Genomic DNA, 17275 nt, shown 5'->3' with positions numbered 1-17275 from the left:
CCTGGACCGGCGCCCTAGCACCATGGAGTCCGCGGTCCGTTGGTCGCCGAGCTCGACTGCGGCCGAACAGCGTTTCCTCTCAGTCGACGTCACCGGCAAATCGTTTCGCCTCTGCAGAGTCACTGGCTTTGATGGCAGGAGTATACACCACGAGCCACTCTCTACTCTAAGCGGCGTCCCTCTATTTCGCGCGTTCGATTGGTCGATCTCCAACGAGAACCTCATCGCCGTGGGCCAGTCCTCCGGTGAAGCCACTATTTTACGATTAGACGCCAGTCCCAAGGAGTCACTTTCCTTTCCCGTTCGCAACCAGCGATACTGCAATGCGGTTGCGTTTAGTACGCATGGTCTTGTCGCCTCGGGTCTTGATCGTGTACGGAATGATTTTTGCTTGAACATCTGGGATGTGAACCAGCGGCTCAGCCCTGCCGGTGGCAGCAAGGGATTCCCAGAGCCCCTACGAAAATTAGCCAGTTCTGAGCCGATCGCCAGTATAAAATTTTTTCGAGATCAGCCTGATACGCTGGTTACCGGAGTGAAGGGCCAGTTCATCCGCATATATGATCTCAGAGGTTCGTACCATTTGCTCGTCGCCATGTCCCTCACATTCCCTAACATATAAAATTTAAAACAGAGGGACCTGTAAACCCGTCTTTGCAGTTTCCGACACGGTGTGTTCACAACTTGGCGATCGACTGGCTTGACGAGAACTATATCGCATCTGCCGCGACTTCCAATGATAGCACGATATGCGTCTGGGATCGCCGTGTTGGCACTCGGCTAACATCGCCGTCTGTCGGCTCCTCAGCGAGTCTTCTAGAGTCGAATCAAGCTGTTGCAGCACTACAGTTCAAGAATGTGTTCACTCCAAAGGCCTCGATTTGGAGCTTGCGCTTTTCCAAAACCAACCGTGGATCGCTGGGCGCGCTCTCCAGTCACGGGCATTTCAAGAACTTTGATATCGCCAAGGATTACCTATCTGAAGAGTACCGCTCTTCAATCGATGAGACCCTTGGCCAGGGCTCCTTCAGAGACTATCCGGAGCCGGTCTATACAAAGTACGTCCGTGACGTGCGCGCTCCATTCGATCATCCCAGTCGCGGGGGTGACGCAAAGGAAAGGATTGTCTGTTTTGATTTTCTAAATATGAGCATCTCCCCTCAACCTAGCGCTATTGCCCTGGATGGACATGGGCAACCACAAATTGTCACCGCGAGACCACCGTGCCCGCCCACCAGTCTTTCATCACAAGGAGTTTTGGCTTGCGGCGTTGCGTCTAGCGATTCGGATGTGAGAACTATCCACCCTCTGTCAGAGCATATTGCTCCCATATCGGAGTTGGTTGGGAATATCAGGGCACGCGTCTTGTCGAGCTCCAAGGAGCCTGTAACCAACCCAGGCAGGAAGCCCTCCGTGTCAAGGATTTTAAATTCCGAACCCGCCCCGAGTCGAGAAAACCGGGAGCGTGCATTTTCAATCGGCACTAATGGGACTTTGCTCACTGCAAAAGAAGCCTTGACTATATCCACGATCGGTCGCTTTCGATGCAAGGAGGGATACCTGTTCGACGAGAGTCGGAATCAACAAATTGTCTCTGACGATACCGCACTACAGGACTTCTGGAGCTGGGTTGCGCGTAAGTCGTTCCATCGTTCAGTGGCTGCAAAGCTCGATTCTAATCTTCCCACAGGTGCGCGAGCGGATTCGACGGGGATGGCAATGGTGCTCAATGGCTTGGATCTGAATTATTTAGGAGTGAGCAATGTTTGGAATAACGATATGGGTTTGTCTCCGGTTCCTGCCATGCTATGTTGGTGGTAAAGCATTGCTGATGATTGACACAGGTCAGGGCTTTGAAAAGCGACGTATCAGCTCTAAGCCTGATGATCCGAAGAGTGCAGCTGAGGCGGTCGTCCTCCTAGCGGAGCAGCTCAACCTCCCAGAGATCAAGGGCTGCGAAACCGCATACCCAGAACATCGTCGTCTTTGTCTTCGTCTCTGCGGCGCGGCACAATCCCACCGTGAGCTCGAAGAGCTGGTCAAGAACCTCTCTGCAGAGAACCAGCACACCAAAGCCGCTGCGCTGGCGGTCTTTCAAGATGAATCCAAACTGGCTTACCTTGGGCTCCGAAGTAACAAGCCCACCCAGGCCCATAAACTACTAGCCATGGCCATTGCCGGTTCTGCAAAAGGTGATAACAGTGCCGACTGGGAAGAGACCTGTGCGGAAATTTCCAAAGAACTCACCGATCCCTATGCACGAGCGATTCTTGCTCTTGTGAGCAAGGGCGATTGGAATGCTGTGATCAAGGAGACTACACTGCCCTTGAAGTATCGCGTCGAGGTTGCCTTGCGCTGGCTTCCGGACGACGAACTGAGCGAATACCTCATGCATGCTACCGCAGACGCAATGCGTCAGGGCGATATTGAGGGCGTAGTTCTCACCGGCTTGGGCCACCTGGCGATGGGGCTGTTTCAGTCCTACATTGACAAATTCAACGACGTTCAGACTCCGGTGCTGGCAATGAGCTACAGCGTGCCTCGAATTGTCAGTAACCAGGCACTCGTTTCCCAATTCGAAGCCTGGCGCGAGACTTACCGCCGTCAAATGAACTCTTGGAAACTCCAGCTTGAACGAGCTCGATTCGACGTCGGATCTCGCCGCTTTGCGGTAACTGTGGATGGGCGCAGACTGATTCCAGCTCCACCACAGCAGGTCAGTCTGACCTGCAATTACTGCACCCGCCCGCTGACCCAGCACGACGCTTCCTCCCAAATATCACCTTCCGCTACGGGCGAGACGGTGCATCCAACTGTTGGCAATCCCCTGGGTGCTGCAAGCATGTCCGGGACGGTCTGTCCCCGTTGTGGTCGCCACATGCCTCGCTGCGGTGTCTGCACCCTCTGGCTGGGTACCCCAGACCCGATGTCGCGTTCTGGAATTGCAGCTGATGCAGAGGCCAATCCTCGCAAGCCTACCGACATGGAGGTCATGCGCCGCTTTATAGTCTTCTGCATTCACTGCAACCATGGATTCCACGCACATCATGCGCGAGATTGGTTCTTGCGACACAAGGTGTGTCCAGTGGCAGAATGCAGCTGCATCTGCGATCGGTGATGCTTTCAAGCTATGGTTTTGGAGGATTTACTGAAGCGCTTCGGTTGAGGACTGACGTGGTGGGCCGTTTTTTTCTATTTTTCCTCTTCTTCTACTTAGATATCTTATACCCATTGAACCAGTTAGTTACTTCTGTAGAGTAAAAATGCGGCCAATCAGACGATGATGTCAAGATCCTACCTAACTCCCCGCTTCCTTATCGCCTTCTATCTCTCCAACAGAAAAAAAAATCATAATTCTTGTGCAAGTTGCTAGATCCTTTCTGATCTAATAGAATTCTTGTCCTTCTATCCAAGACCAGGCAGAAGCACCGTCAGCCTGTGATTCACTGTGAGTCACAATTCCCCTCTATCATACTGCGCCACTGTCGATGGATTCTGACGCACATTTCCCCCACCAGAACATCTCAAAAGCTCCACGGAACTCAACCACTCCCCGCAACTGATTACAACAGCTGCAGACCTGCGTGGGCATCCATTCCTGCGAAAGCGGCAAAGACTGCCCCGGTGAAAAATACCGACCATGGCCAGAGATGGGAAGGACAGGCGCAATCGGGGCCAAGGCCAAGGTCAAAACCGCGACGTGCAGATCTCCAAGGCGTTGAGTCTGCTGTTGCGACACGCTGCAGAGAAGGAAGGACTGAAGATGAATGCCCAGGGCTACGCAAATGTGTCAGACGTGGTATGGTGTCTCATCAATAACATGCAGTGTTGTTCTACCTCCCGCTAACCTGTCCTGTGTTGTGGCAGCTCCAATGGCGGAAGCTCAAGTCCCTCAAGGTCTCCTTCGACGAGATCATCCACGCCGTCGACTCGTCGGACAAGAAACGTTTTGCTCTCCTCTACATTCCCTCCTCGCAACCGACCGAATCCACCGTCAAGGCTACCACAATCCCTACCACGCCAGCTGGGTCAGGTCCGGAGATCGAAGGGGCTCCAACCGGCGATGACCAGTCCTCTAGCGCAGTGCTGGAGGCTCCAACTACAAGTGAAGAACAGGCAGATGCCACCCAGCACGCGCTGTCTGTGAAGGATTCCGATCCATCCCATTTCTTGATCCGCGCGACACAGGGCCACAGCATTAAGAGTGTCGATGCGGCATCATTCCTCGAGCCACTCACGCTGGCCGAAGAAGGGAAGCTCCCAGATACAGTTGTTCATGGCACATTCCATGGCTCATGGCCGGCGATCTTGGCGTCGGGTGGATTGAAATGTATGGGCCGGAACCATGTCCACTTCGCCTCGGGGCCGTCCCTCGCGTCTGCTCTAGCGGCGTTGCAAGATCAGGGAACAGATCAGAAGCAAGCACCTAAGAAGGATGGGGCACAGGTCATCTCAGGCATGCGGTGGGATGCACAGGTGCTGATCTACATTGATTTGCGAAAAGCACTTGCCGCGGGCTGTCCGTTCTGGCGCAGCGAGAACGGTGTCATCCTCAGCGAGGGACTCCCGGTGCCCAAGGCTCGTGAGGATGGCCATGGAGAAGTACAAAAAGTGGTATCTGTAGACTTTTTCGAGGTCGTAGTCGAGCGCAAGGTCGGGATGGGCAAGATCTGGGAGCGCGGAGAAGTGCTCCAGGAATTGCCGGAGCAGTTGACGAAGCGCGGGAATCCCAAGGGCAAGCGGCGATGATAGATTTTGTGATACAATGAGACACGATGTGCCCCGATTGCACTCTTCATCAACAACTCCCACATCCGCTACCAAATCGAGCCATCGGCTGCGTTATACTACTGCGAAGTATACCTCCAGCGCCACGGGCCAATCACCGCGCCGTCACATCCGACGGGGATTCGGAATGTGATCTCTGCAGCCACAAGACATCCCGATCCGATGACCCGAGCGCTGCTGCACGCATCCGACCAACCCCAAGCCCGGCGTTCAATCATACCACCGCGCCATGGCTTTGCGGGGTCGCCCTCAAATAAGCATCGTCGTGTTGGTCGACTCGCCTGGAGCCGTCTGGGGCAACCGGTATCGCCTCTGGGGCTGTTGCCGCTGCATTGCTGAGCCGGATCATCCTTCCATGGTTGCTATATAAGTCCCTTCGCAGCGCTGAATTGCCAAATTACAGAGCTCCTTGGGTTCCTTTTCTCTTCATTGGATCTATACACTCGCCACAACGTCATCGTGTTGCACAGCGTCAGCAGTCATGGCAACGCACCGCTTCGATCCCAACTTCACCAATAATGTCATTAACGCGATGGGCCCCAAGACCTCGCCGCGTATGCGCGAGCTCATGACCGGCCTGATCCGCCATGTGCACGACTATGCGCGCGAGTACCAACTCACCGTGGGTGAGTGGATGGCCGGCGTCCAGATGCTCAATTGGGCCGGACAGATGAGCGACGACAAGCGAAACGAAGGCCAGCTCGTGTGCGACGTGATTGGGCTGGAATCGTAAGCTTTTCCCAGCGTAGACTCCCCTGCAAGTGGATGTTGCGGGCAGATCCTCGGCGCTTGAAGGTATACCACCATATACTAACTCGATCGCATAGTCTCGTCGACGAAATCACCTTCAAACTCGCCGAGGAGGCCAAGGACGCGCCCACCGCTACCGCCATCCTGGGCCCTTTCTTCCGGGCCGACACCCCGTACCGCGAGAATGGCGCAGATATCGTTGTCACCAAGCCGGCCGACGGCGAGATGGCTTTCATGCACGGCCGCGTTTTGGACTTTGAGACCCAGAAGCCGCTGGTCGGCGCCACGGTTGAGGTGTGGCAAGCCTCGACCAACGGTCTATATGAGCAACAGGATCCTGAGCAGGTGGAGTTTAACCTGCGCGGCAAGTTTAAAACGGATGCCGATGGTCGGTACTACTTCTACTGCTTGCGGCCGACGCCCTACCCTGTGCCGGATGATGGTGAGTAGACTCTTGCGTTTTTCCAACGATTGCAACGGTAGATACAAGCTGACTGTCTGTGTATAGGCCCCGCCGGCAAGCTGCTAGAACTTATGGACCGCCACCCCTTCCGGCCTGCTCATATCCATATTATTGTGTGTCTTCTTGCTAGAAAAGTCCGCACTGCATGCAAAGCTCATTCTGTATCTTCCAGGCCACTTTCGATGGTTATCGCCCTCTGACCACACAAATCTTTGACCGCAAGGACAAGTATCTGCACAACGACTCGGTGTTTGCTGTCAAAGACTCGTTAATCGTGGACTTTGTTGAGCGCAAGGGCGACCCTCAAGCTGGACTTGAGCTCAACTACGACGTCAAGCTGGTGGCCGACAAGCAGACCAACGGCGCATAAGGCGGCGAATTGCGAATTGAACTGCGTAGAAATCATCCTCTGTGAGTGATGTACTACTATCATGGCTATAGCATTCCCCGTATATCCCTGTTCGAAATAAGGAATCTGGAATATCAAGCGCATTTTCACTTCAGAAAAAAGAAATCTCTCATCCACTCAGAAATGGCGGAAAATCTGATTCCAATCTGATTCGGGCAGTATTATATTCATCCGCATCTATTCGGTAGTTTCATGTTCAAGGCGATAACTCGCTCGCAAACCTTGCAATCAGTGCGCCCACATCGTCACTCGCTTCAATGCAATGCCAATGTCCCACGCCTTTCAGCACCTCTAATGACTTGCTCTTACTGGATACATTCTCAAAGATATGCTTGCAACCTTCCATCGACGCCGACTTATCCTCCTCGCCGGCAATAAGCAGGAAGGGCGCCTGCACAGCAGCATAGTCCGCCGGCTGGGCATTGGCAATGGCACGGCAGAGCGCCGCATAACCATTAGGGTCTTGACCGAGGATCAGTTCCCGGATAAACGCTCTCTGGAGCGGCGTACTGCGAGAGCCGACGGCAGCCGTAGGGATGGTGTTGGCCATTGGCTCCATGCCAGCTAGAACAGCGGCATTAGCATTGATCGTATCGATAGAAAGTGTATGACAGAGCGCAAGAGTACAGAGAATGGGCTCTTTCACTCCAGTTAAACGCGAGAAAAGACATAGAAGGAATAAATACCTTCCAGAACGGTCTCCGCTCTCTTGCTCATCACTGTCACCAATGCCCCAGACGGATGCGTCGGACCAACCGCTACCACGCCCTGCACGCGGTCCGAGTACCTTGCACCCAGCTCCATCACAACCAGTCCGCCCATGGAGTGACCGACAACCACCGCCTTGGAGATACTCAGCGCGTCCAGCGCTCCGATAACATCAGCCGCGATGCCGGAGAGTGAGACCGGCTCGTTTGTATATGGGGAGCGCGCGGAGCCGTATGTGTCGAGGGTAATACATCGGTGAGCCGCGGTGAGGTGCGGGATGACGGGGAAGTAGTAGTTCTGTGAGGATCCCAAGCCGTGGATGAAGATGAAGGTCAGACCGGTTGGGGTCGGCGGGCCGGTGGGGTGAGAGTCTGCATAGTTCAGACGGTGGTTGTTGGCAGTGAGGAAGGGCATTTTTTTCCAGGATGAGGAAGCTAGGATATGGGAAGAGAGTAATTGAATCTGGGATTTGTTCCGTGAAAACCACAAAGTACTGAAGGTTGGAGTTGGGAAGTACAAGTGCCAGATCTATAGTTAGTGATGCAGGAGGTGAACTGCGAGTGTCGTCATTCCCGAGAAAAGGTATCGTCGCTCCATTTTTGCCAATTCTTTTCTGCCTTCCATGCCGAATAAACTCTTCCATAAACTCTCTTCGGTCCGGGTTAATGTTTCAGGATCGCAGGCTACTATTCCCTTCACAATTCAGATTCCCAAGCCGAATTGAGGGGCGCGCAATGCGCATCCGAACAAGGCGGATGCACAGCAGCCGACCGTCGGACCGCAGCCGATCAGACTCGGAGTACCAACACAAGAGATCATCGAATAATCCAAGTCCTAATCCAAGACTATTATTGTCGTTGTCCTCTCGAGTCCAACTGGATTAACTCGCCAAACGAGTCACCGCAGCCTCGCGCAAAAGCTTCTTCAAGAAAGTCTGCCGTGTCATCTCGAAAGGAATCCCCAAATGAAGTCGTCGGGTTGGCCACCGTTTTAGAGACACTATTCAACATCGGTCGGAGTAGTCCAGAGGTGTCTGTGTCCGAGGTGGAAGTTCTCTTAGTGTCGGCCGTTGTCGGTCGCGTAGTTGCGACTGCATCTGCCTCTTTCATGATATCTTCGTCGTAGAACACTGAGCAGTCCGAGAACTCGTCGTCGTCTCTTGCCCGATGTGGTATTTCTTGACTGGCATCATGGCCAGAGCTGTGGGATTTGGTCGTCTCTAGGATTTCTGGGACGCCGGCGTCTTCGAGAATAGACATTTCTTGCTCCAATTCTTCGTCTAGGTCGTCGAACGCGTCAGAGTCTACCTCCGTGTCGCCTCCCGTACTTCCAACTTCTATGTCTCTTCCATGGTTATACTCCCCAGTTTCCGTAGTTGTAGGACCAGGGCCAGCCTCGTCTATTGCGTCGGCTTCGGTTTCGGTTTCGGCATTGACAGGTGGTTCCTCGGCAATCCGCTCCTCAACACAGGAATCTCTCACGGACGATTCCCCAGCGGCTGATTCCTCACTAGGCGGGGGACGACTCGCAAGCCCCAGAAACCTCGAGAGCAACGGCTGGCTCGACGAGACCTTGACATTAGGATCCGGCAAACCCTGACGTCGGCGCTCCTCGCGAGCCTTCGCCTCCTCCTCTGCCTTCTTCTTCTTATTGGCAACGCGCTTCTTCTCTTTGTCACGCAGGTCTTTTGCCCGACGTTCGCGGGCCTCGTCGCGCTCGATCCGCTTCAGCTGCTCGGCGGTGAACTTGAACCGCTTGTTGCTGCGCTGGTACCGGCGACGTACGGTGCTTGATTTCTCGATGACGATGCGTCGGGGCTCGTCCGGCATCGTGGAGTCAGCCGTCACGGTGACTGCCTGGCGATTTCCCACTCATGGGGGACAGGTGTGGTGCACTGGAGAAGGTTTGCGTGTCGTGGCGTAGTCCCGTATCCGGGGTGGTTTTGTTGACGGCGATACGTTGTGCCGAGGGTCAACAAATTGCCTGATTGGGCGATTGACGCCGTTCGCGCCTTGCACGATGCATTTAACTACAGTATCTATGTACACATCTGATCATTTCACGCTATGAGATTCGATCTTACGTATCAACTCTCTGAGGCTTTATTTCTGGTTTTCCTGATTGATATCAGGAAAAGAATACAAATGATATGCAACAAAAAGAACCTTCCCATCTATTAACTAAGTAAAAAGTGTGAGGAGAAAAAACAAGAATGAATGTCAGCATTTGATCCACTCCCGAGGAACCAAAACAAGGATTATAGCTGTGCAATACTGAGACCCAGATTCGCATCACCCATATATGAGACTCTCAGTGTGGACATAAGCAACACCGGATGAGTTCTCGGGCTCTTACAAACCGCCAAAACGAGGTATCACCCTGTAACTATCCGCCCGGTGTCATTGTATCTCCTTTAGATCTTACATTCCCGCACCGGATCCCAGCATACAGGTGCATAAGAGTCCAGCGTCAGGCCGGCCATATCTGCCTCGGAGAGCATGAAATCGAAGACCTGCGAGTTCTCCAAGATACGCGATTCAGTCGCGGACTTGGGGAGAGGCACATACCCCTGAAAGGAAATGAGCAGCTTGATCTCCTATGTCGCAGAAATCAACACGTACCTTCTGCAAGCTCCAGCGAACCAGTATCTGAGCCGGGGTCTTGCCATACTTCTGGGCAAGAGTCTGCAGGATAGGATCCTCCATGCGAGTCGCCTTTACAAGGGGCGAGTACGCCTCAACAATCGCATTGCGCTTGTGCAGCCAGTCGGCGACATCATCCCGTGGGCACCAGGGGTGAATTTCGTACTGGCCCACAGAGATCTCTCCCCCGGCTCCGCTCTGAATGTACGCCTCCAGCTCCTCGAGCTGCTTGATACCGAAATTGGACACGCCGATTGAGCGAACTTTACCCGCCTTCTGCGCTTCGACTAGCGCGCGCCAGGTCCCCAGCCGGCTTTCCTTGCCACCGTAGGGTGCGTGGATCAGCATGCTAGGGAGAGGTTAGTACGAAGGAAGTCGAACCTAGGCACGATGATGTTGCGTACAGGTCAATGTAGCCGAGATCGGCGGCGGCGGCAAGGCTCTCTTCGATGGCCTGCTTCGCCGACTCATAGCCCATGCGCTGCCGCGGGACTTTGGTGGTATAGAATAGCTGCGACCGGTCAAGCCCCGACTTGCGGATAGCTGCCGCGCTTTCCTTCTCGTTGTGGTAGGCTTTGGCACTGTCGACCTAAACTGCGGTCAATGTCGGAGACCCCCGAGGCTTCCGGGTCAGAGGGTGCAGCTTACATGGCGGTATCCCAGCTCCAGGGCCTTGAGAGTCACTTTCTCCGTTACGTGTTGGGGCCTATGAATCGAGCATCAATATTCGTTTGTTTTGACCCTGGTTCATTGCGACAGTTACACACGTCTGGTAGACCTGCCAGCAGAAGGTTAGATGCAGATGACCAGGTTGACACCGGAATGATTGCAATGACTGACACCAAACCCGACCACGGGAATCTCGTAACCAGAGAGCATCTTGTAAGTCGTCTGAAGCGAAAGCTCGGCCATGGCTGTAGACCGTGAACTGCAACAGATGTTGGGGATGAGAAATGAGGAGAAGCTCGGCAGGAACAACAGGGCCACAAGCTAATTTCTATAGCGCAGATTGATAACGACCACAGACCACCGTGATTCCGTAATCTCCACTCGGTTTCGTCAGTGTCAAAAAATCTGTCGGTCAATTCGACAGTCTGACGCCATTCGAAGTGGGGAGCGACTGTGAGCTGGGTCGATCACTGGTCCATGAAAATGACGTGGGGCCTCGATTGCGGATGTGTGAGTTGTTAGGAAATGTCTGAGACGATTAAAAGGAACTGTTTGTATACTCGAGATTCAATACTCGAGACTCAGGCCGACTATGACCGAATTTCCCATTGAGCGCGATCTACTTGATACCCGCATAGTCCGGCATAGAGATCTCTGGAGCCAATGCCATGCTGGCAGTTATTCTCAACCTTGACATTCTCACTATGTGTTTCTTCTTCATGCGCTGACCACGCCGATCTACTCTACCTCTTCAGACAGACACTGCTTGTGATCGATAAGCCGCAGGAGAGCACACAAAAGTACGTTTTCTCCAATATTTTTGCATGCTTCTACAACACATACACCAGTCTTGAGTTCGATGAGTCCAATGCATCATTGGCGGTGTTTAACATAGTTACTCTATATTCGCTGGATATAGTTTCACACTTTGAGGGCAGGAGACCCAACACTCACTCCCATAATAAATCACAACACGCCTAGGTACCAGAATAATCCTTACCACTGAGCAAATATCTGGAAATCCATTCAAGCTTGCGCACATCATGATAGTTAACTAGTTAGGCAGAGCACAGTCGAGTAAGAACAGCGCAAAGGGCGGTCACGGGTGGCAGTATTATGCGGGGCAGCAATCCGATGCGGTCATTTCCATCCGATCCATTCTTCATTCTATCACGATTCGGGCTTGGGGGACCTGTCATTCTTTACCAGCCAGGCTGTCCTTATCTTGCATCTTTGCGCATCATTGAGCGTGTTAGATCCATAGAAAAGAGTCTTTCCGAACATTGTCAACTTCTTGGCAACTTGATTATCTTCAATTCCAGTGGCCTGGCGAAGCCACTCCCCACACAATGCGCCTGGTCAAGAACAAAATCGAGCACAATGGCTCGGGGACAGTCACCCTGCTTCCCGAAGAGCCTGAAGACATGGTAATTGGCCACTCAGTCCAGTCCCAAATCTACCACCAACCTCACAAATCCCGTCTGATACAAAGCCATCTCTAGTGGCACGCATACAACCTGATCCGACCAGGCGATCTCCTCCGTGCTAGTGCCATTCGCCGTGTCACCACTGTCCAAGATACGGGGTCGACTACGTCCGCCCGAGTACACCTGAACCTCGAGATCCGCGTCAAAAACCTCGATTTCGACCCTCAGAGCTCCCAGCTCCATGTCTCGGGACAAATCGCCAATGAAACCGCACATACCAAGATCGGCCAATTCCACACTCTTGATCTCGAGCTCAACCGCAACTTTACATTAGAAAAGGAGGTCGGCGCAGATGGCGAGGGCGTCGGGTGGGATAGTATTGCGGTGGAGATGCTCAAGGACGCCGTGGACGAGGGGGGGAAACGGCGCGCGGAAGCGGTTGCGGTCGTCATGCAGGAAGGCCTGGCCCATATCTGCTTTATTGGGCAGTTTCAGACCATTCTGAAGCAGAAGGTTGAGATGTCGGTACCGCGGAAACGCCAGGGAGGAGGGGACCATGATAAAGTGAGCACCCGCTGCTCGTATGGACGGCTCTTTTCATCGGAAGCTAACACTATGGAATCCATCAGGGGATGAACAAGTTTTACCGCGTCACGCTGGATACGCTACTCCGACAGATGGAGTTCAACACCAGCATCACTTCGGGGTCTAACAACGAGGCTGTCCGGCCTGTGTTACTGGCCTCTCCCGGCTTCGTCGCCTCCGGGTTCCAAAAATACATCCAATCGGAAGCTTCAACCACGACGCCGGGCTTAAAACGACTCCTGCCGAGCATTGTGGTCGTGCATTCAGCATCAGGGTATACAAACTCGCTATCGGAGGTCCTACAATCACCCGCGGTCAAGACTCTTCTAGCCGATACCAAGTATGCCCGCGAGACTAAATTAATGGACGATTTCCTCGACCAGCTCCGCAAGGAGACGAATAAGGCCACGTACGGGCCCCGGGAGGTTGAGTCCGCCGTCGACCAGGGCGCTGTTGGCCGCGGTGGTGGCGTGCTAATTATGTCGCACCGTCTGTTTCGGTCACAGGACGTTGCTGAGCGGAAACGATGGGTAGCACTCGTGGACCGTGTACGAGAGGTTGAAGGTGGCGAGGTCCGAATCCTCAGTTCAGATCATGAGAGCGGGAAGCGTCTTGAGGGCCTGGGTGGCATTGCGGCACTTCTGACATTCCCTATCATTGAAGAAGAATTGGACTCTGAGGAGGAAGATCCGGCTGTGGAGTGAACAGCCTGCAACTGCATCATAATGAAGCCGACTAAGCATTACAACCATTAATACTCATCTCATTGTAGCGTGCTTGCATTCGATCCATATCCTACTCCTAGACTCACGAGAGCAAGCTCAACGAGGTTCTCTTATCAATTCCCCAATGAAAACCAGAAACAAGAACGCAGGCTTGGAAGTATAGGCATGATAAGAACGGATTAGTGAGTTATAATTAGACAGTGACCCCAACCCCATTGCGAGCCTGTTCTCAACTGACCTACATACCTAGTCGATATACTACTACGCAGGTATATATTTGGCCCCAAAGTGTGGGGTCCCCATGACAGCCGAGCTATTTTTGTATGGCATCCGAAACGACACCCAGCCCCCCCAACTACCGAGCATGAAGATCTCCACTTTCATATTATGTAGATCTCTACCGGGCTGAAATATGCGCCACGGGACAGATGAGAGTATTAAATTTAGAACGAACACAAGACAACATTAAAGATGGAACTCGCCTCCGCCACCAAGGCAGACTTGGCATCACGGGTGGGACTCCGAAGATACATAGACGAGCCTCCCAATAAGACGCAGCGCAGAAAGGATTTTTTATTGAAGAATAATGATTAACAAATAGTCAACAGCTTGAATCATGGTCGCTGACCGGGAAGATGCCGAGAACCGACAAGGCTGTCGTGCTAACAGCCGGAATCCTTCTCGATGTACACCGACATGTCACTCTACTAATAAGCTCGGAATGGGGGCTGGCAAGTGAGCAATTGTCTTGGTCTCTTTCGACAAGGGCTGGCCTTATTAACTATTATCTATTAGGTTCAATCGACGTCTTCTGCTTACCGTAAGCCTCGCTTATGGCGGACCCGCAGGGCCGAAACTGGTGGATCTAGAATCCTTCAAATGCTCCGTAAATCCTTGAGGCTTGCCAAGATCAGCCTCATGGGAATAGTACCCAAGGACTCAATTTGATCGACCTCGAGCTTTCAAGTTATGTTGAAACAGAAGAGCGGCGAGTAGATGATTTGACGGTGCGGGTATAGTCCAATTGGATTGGGAAGGTAGAAAAAGAGTATGTTGTCACTAATACAGGTACAAGGTCAAAATAATGCTCCCAAAGTAATCACATCCACGCAATGCAACCCCAGAGCTATATTCATGTCAATCGTAAAATGCCAATTGACGCCATCAAAGTTCCCGCCATACAAAAATGCAGCAATGCGATAGGGCCTCATTCGTCCTGTGGCGACTGAGATCGGGCTCGTTTTCGAGATGTTGAAGGTAACGGCGAAGGTGGAGGGTCGGACATGGCCGAGGGCGAGGCACTTCTCAGATCTTGACGGTTTTCTTTAGCCTCGAGAAGCTGTAATTGAGCTTTGCATTGCTCGGGTGTATATTCTTTCGTCGAGCCAAGCTCTTTCATCTACAGAAAATCGTGAGTATTTGATAAAAAAAGCAACGACGACGTTCCGCCAGGCTCACCTTGTCTGCCATCAATCGATATTTCTCGTTCTCCCAAAACTCATGGGCGGTAAGAAGGAGTTGGACCTGAACGAACACGAGTACATCCATGAGTTAGCATGGGCTCCGTGGAGACACTCAGAGTCCGCAGTAGTTTCGGATCACGTACTCACATCTGCATCATCCCAGCGCGCCAGTCGTTCCTTGCGCCGTCGTAGCAAGCGCATCTGTAGACGCGCCTCGGACGCATCTTTGTTGAATCGTTCGCGGAACATCTCCCGTACCACCCTCCACGCCAGGTTTTGCTCGCGAAGATTCTCGACGAATGCATCCTCCTCTTCTGCTTGTGGGTCGCGACGACCACGACCCGGTGCACGAGGCCGTGGGTGAATCAATGGATAGGCTCGCGGGTTGAGACGTTCGCGCTCAATGCGCTGGACGCCTTCTGGGTGTGGGAGGATGCTGACGGGGGTGTCGCGAGACGGAGTCTGGGAAGAAGCGCGCTTCATGCGCTTCGATGGGGGAGGTGCTTGTGGTGACGTGCTGGGGGTGAGACCCATGCCGAATGGTATGTCATCCGGCGCATAGACATAGGTCGAGGCGGGAGCTGTGGTCTGCGGAAAATCGCTGGGAAAAGGAGCGCTGATGCCCAGGCCCTGTGGAGGGATGGCATCACCGATGCTATATTGGTATTCCTGTGGAGGGTAATCCTGCGAGTGGTGACTGAGTGCTGGACTGGGGCGAAAAGAAGTGTCCGGCAAACTGATCGGTGTCAGAGTGGCAGGCTGGGCCATTGGCTCTGTGCAAAACGAAGGATGTACCCCCATAAAAACTGGTTGAAAGGTCGGCTACAAAAGAAGCGTGCCAGTTAGCCTTGAAGGTTCTTTTTTGGGTATAGGGCTTATGCGCCCCGAATGGTGAAGGGCATACTGTTTCAACGCCCGTCCATTCCGGTCCAATTCCCCCGTAGAAGCTTGAATAATCCTCTCCCGAACAAGAGATGTCATCGTGGAGGGACATTATCTTTGTGCGATAGGCGGGAAGGACCATAAAGCTTTAGAAGCTCGCGGTCTTCCGCGCACTTGATTGGAACGGACGCCGAGGCGTGGCAGAAGATGAAACACGGTTCCAAACTTGATGCAGGAGAAGTCGGCGGTTGACGGGGAATTGTAGTTTGGAGCGGCGGCTAAGGAGATCCAAATCCACATACAAGACGTTGGGCGGCAGGGTGAAAAGAAAGCGATATGGACGGTTCTGCAGACAACCAAAATCGAGCTCGAAGGGAAGGGGGAAAGAAGATTCAATGCGCCGAGATTCTTATAGATGAAGAACCCGCTCCGGCACGGGGTGTGGGGATACAGAGAATAAGATATAGAGTCAATGGCCGCTCTCTAGACTCGACTTGAGAGACATCACAGCCCGCGCCGGAATGCCTCGCAAGGCTGGTCAAGCAGTTCGGTGAACTATAGGCTCAGAGGGCACCGAAAATCCAGGACGATTGCGCCGATGGCCGCTGCCCTGCATTTCAACCGCTCGGAGTGGGAATTGGGGTGTAGACTCGACGAGGACCTGTATTTAAGCGCCTACGGATCCAATAGTCCCGTCTTCTAGATCTCCAGCGTTTCCCGCCCCCATCCACCACTCCCATCCTCCGCGAAATGAGACGGGCACAGAGTCGAACGCCCTGCGGTCATCAACGGGCGCACAAGAAATCAAACCATTCCACTAGACTAGGCCCTGGAGCAAGTGGGTTGAGTCCAGGCCAGGGCCACCTCGACTGCTTCTAATTAGCCGCTGGACATGAAGATGGACGACGGAAGAATATCACGAATCATGATCGGTCGTGCACAGGGTTCCATGCGATCACAGGGATCTGGATTGTCGTCAGGAATCTCATCCTCGGGGCCAAAGGCCCCCTCGTCCATCCCGGGATATAGTGCTTATCCACCGGGCATTCTGCACGACACTTTCCACCCGTTGCAGATCACGTTGACTGCCTCGATATGAATCCGAACAGCCCCTGACCAGGGTATAAACAGCGACAGATGGGCTCCAAGTAATGAAGGCGGCTCTTGACTGGACAGGGCGAACGGAGCGAAACCGGGGTTCCTGTGAGGCTGAAAAGACTACCCGCGCACCGGCGTGGCTTTTCGCTCCGGAGAATTCACGGCCGCTGGTTAAGCGCTGCCAGGCTGACCTCCCCGCTCCTTCTCCTGCAGCCGAAGAATCTTCAGGTCTTCACCAATGACAGGGGCCCGCCAGCCACTTAGGCGCAAGGCAGATCGGCAGTGTGCAGTGCGCAGTCATGGTTGCAAAGGGGGGCCCCATGTGTTGTTCATCTGTCAGATCTGGGCGAGCCGGGGCTCTTTGTACGCTCCGTGGCCCCCACATCGCGTGGTCAAATTGTCCATGCCATAGTCCGTCGTGGTCAGCCTGTTAAGCGCCTCCATGCTGGGATCTGACCTCGGTGAATGGGTGTGCTCGTCATACTTGATTAGGAAAGAGGGAGAGGGAGAGGGAGAGGGAGAGGAAGCGATACGTACCAAGTATATGCGGAGTGCATCTACTGCTTGTCTATCCCGACAGCAGGCCGTGAATAAAGGGGCGAGGGCCCAGTTGTATATGATTTGGGATTTGTGTGAGGATAATCTCAAGACTAGGATGTCTTTGCG

At 53.3% G+C, this 17275-nt stretch overlaps 8 protein-coding genes across 8 annotated transcripts; 4 read left to right on the top strand and 4 right to left on the bottom strand.

Annotated features, from left to right (window-relative positions):
• Window positions 1-22: 22 nt before the first annotated feature.
• Window positions 23-3118, top strand: N7459_008785 (uncharacterized protein; the record flags this gene model as incomplete). Its single annotated transcript, XM_056947953.1, has 4 exons — window positions 23-572; window positions 635-1636; window positions 1691-1783; window positions 1845-3118. The coding sequence occupies 4 exons, from the start codon at window positions 23-25 to the stop codon at window positions 3116-3118; spliced, it is 2919 nt and encodes a 972-aa protein (XP_056797463.1).
• Window positions 3119-3640: 522 nt separating this feature from the next.
• Window positions 3641-4749, top strand: N7459_008784 (tRNA 2'-phosphotransferase; the record flags this gene model as incomplete). Its single annotated transcript, XM_056947952.1, has 2 exons — window positions 3641-3799; window positions 3868-4749. The coding sequence occupies 2 exons, from the start codon at window positions 3641-3643 to the stop codon at window positions 4747-4749; spliced, it is 1041 nt and encodes a 346-aa protein (XP_056797462.1).
• Window positions 4750-5269: 520 nt separating this feature from the next.
• N7459_008783 (intradiol ring-cleavage dioxygenase) lies at window positions 5270-6371 on the top strand (the record flags this gene model as incomplete). The annotated part of the gene is made up of 4 exons (XM_056947951.1): window positions 5270-5517; window positions 5616-5980; window positions 6047-6114; window positions 6174-6371. 4 exons carry the CDS (start codon window positions 5270-5272, stop codon window positions 6369-6371), a joined length of 879 nt encoding a protein of 292 aa, XP_056797461.1.
• A 235-nt stretch (window positions 6372-6606) lies between these two features.
• On the bottom strand, window positions 6607-7532 carry N7459_008782 (alpha/beta fold hydrolase; the record flags this gene model as incomplete). The annotated part of the gene is made up of 2 exons (XM_056947950.1): window positions 6607-7049; window positions 7097-7532. 2 exons carry the CDS (start codon window positions 7530-7532, stop codon window positions 6607-6609), a joined length of 879 nt encoding a protein of 292 aa, XP_056797460.1.
• A 434-nt stretch (window positions 7533-7966) lies between these two features.
• Window positions 7967-8947, bottom strand: N7459_008781 (uncharacterized protein; the record flags this gene model as incomplete). The annotated part of the gene is made up of 1 exon (XM_056947949.1): window positions 7967-8947. One exon carries the CDS (start codon window positions 8945-8947, stop codon window positions 7967-7969), a length of 981 nt encoding a protein of 326 aa, XP_056797459.1.
• A 584-nt stretch (window positions 8948-9531) lies between these two features.
• On the bottom strand, window positions 9532-10672 carry N7459_008780 (aldo/keto reductase family protein; the record flags this gene model as incomplete). The annotated part of the gene is made up of 6 exons (XM_056947948.1): window positions 9532-9687; window positions 9740-10109; window positions 10165-10349; window positions 10409-10466; window positions 10528-10538; window positions 10601-10672. 6 exons carry the CDS (start codon window positions 10670-10672, stop codon window positions 9532-9534), a joined length of 852 nt encoding a protein of 283 aa, XP_056797458.1.
• A 1106-nt stretch (window positions 10673-11778) lies between these two features.
• On the top strand, window positions 11779-13145 carry N7459_008779 (putative translation factor pelota; the record flags this gene model as incomplete). Its single annotated transcript, XM_056947947.1, has 3 exons — window positions 11779-11856; window positions 11932-12420; window positions 12486-13145. 3 exons carry the CDS (start codon window positions 11779-11781, stop codon window positions 13143-13145), a joined length of 1227 nt encoding a protein of 408 aa, XP_056797457.1.
• Window positions 13146-14373: 1228 nt separating this feature from the next.
• N7459_008778 (uncharacterized protein) lies at window positions 14374-15397 on the bottom strand (the record flags this gene model as incomplete). Its single annotated transcript, XM_056947946.1, has 3 exons — window positions 14374-14565; window positions 14625-14690; window positions 14777-15397. The coding sequence occupies 3 exons, from the start codon at window positions 15395-15397 to the stop codon at window positions 14374-14376; spliced, it is 879 nt and encodes a 292-aa protein (XP_056797456.1).
• Between the last annotated feature and the right edge of the window lie 1878 nt (window positions 15398-17275).

The sequence above is a fragment of the Penicillium hispanicum genome (genome assembly GCF_028827665.1).
Source record: "Penicillium hispanicum strain IBT 35686 chromosome Unknown utg000007l_segment0_segment0, whole genome shotgun sequence".
Taxonomy (NCBI): Eukaryota; Fungi; Ascomycota; class Eurotiomycetes; order Eurotiales; family Aspergillaceae; genus Penicillium; species Penicillium hispanicum.
This window is presented reverse-complemented; position numbering and strand designations above follow the sequence as displayed.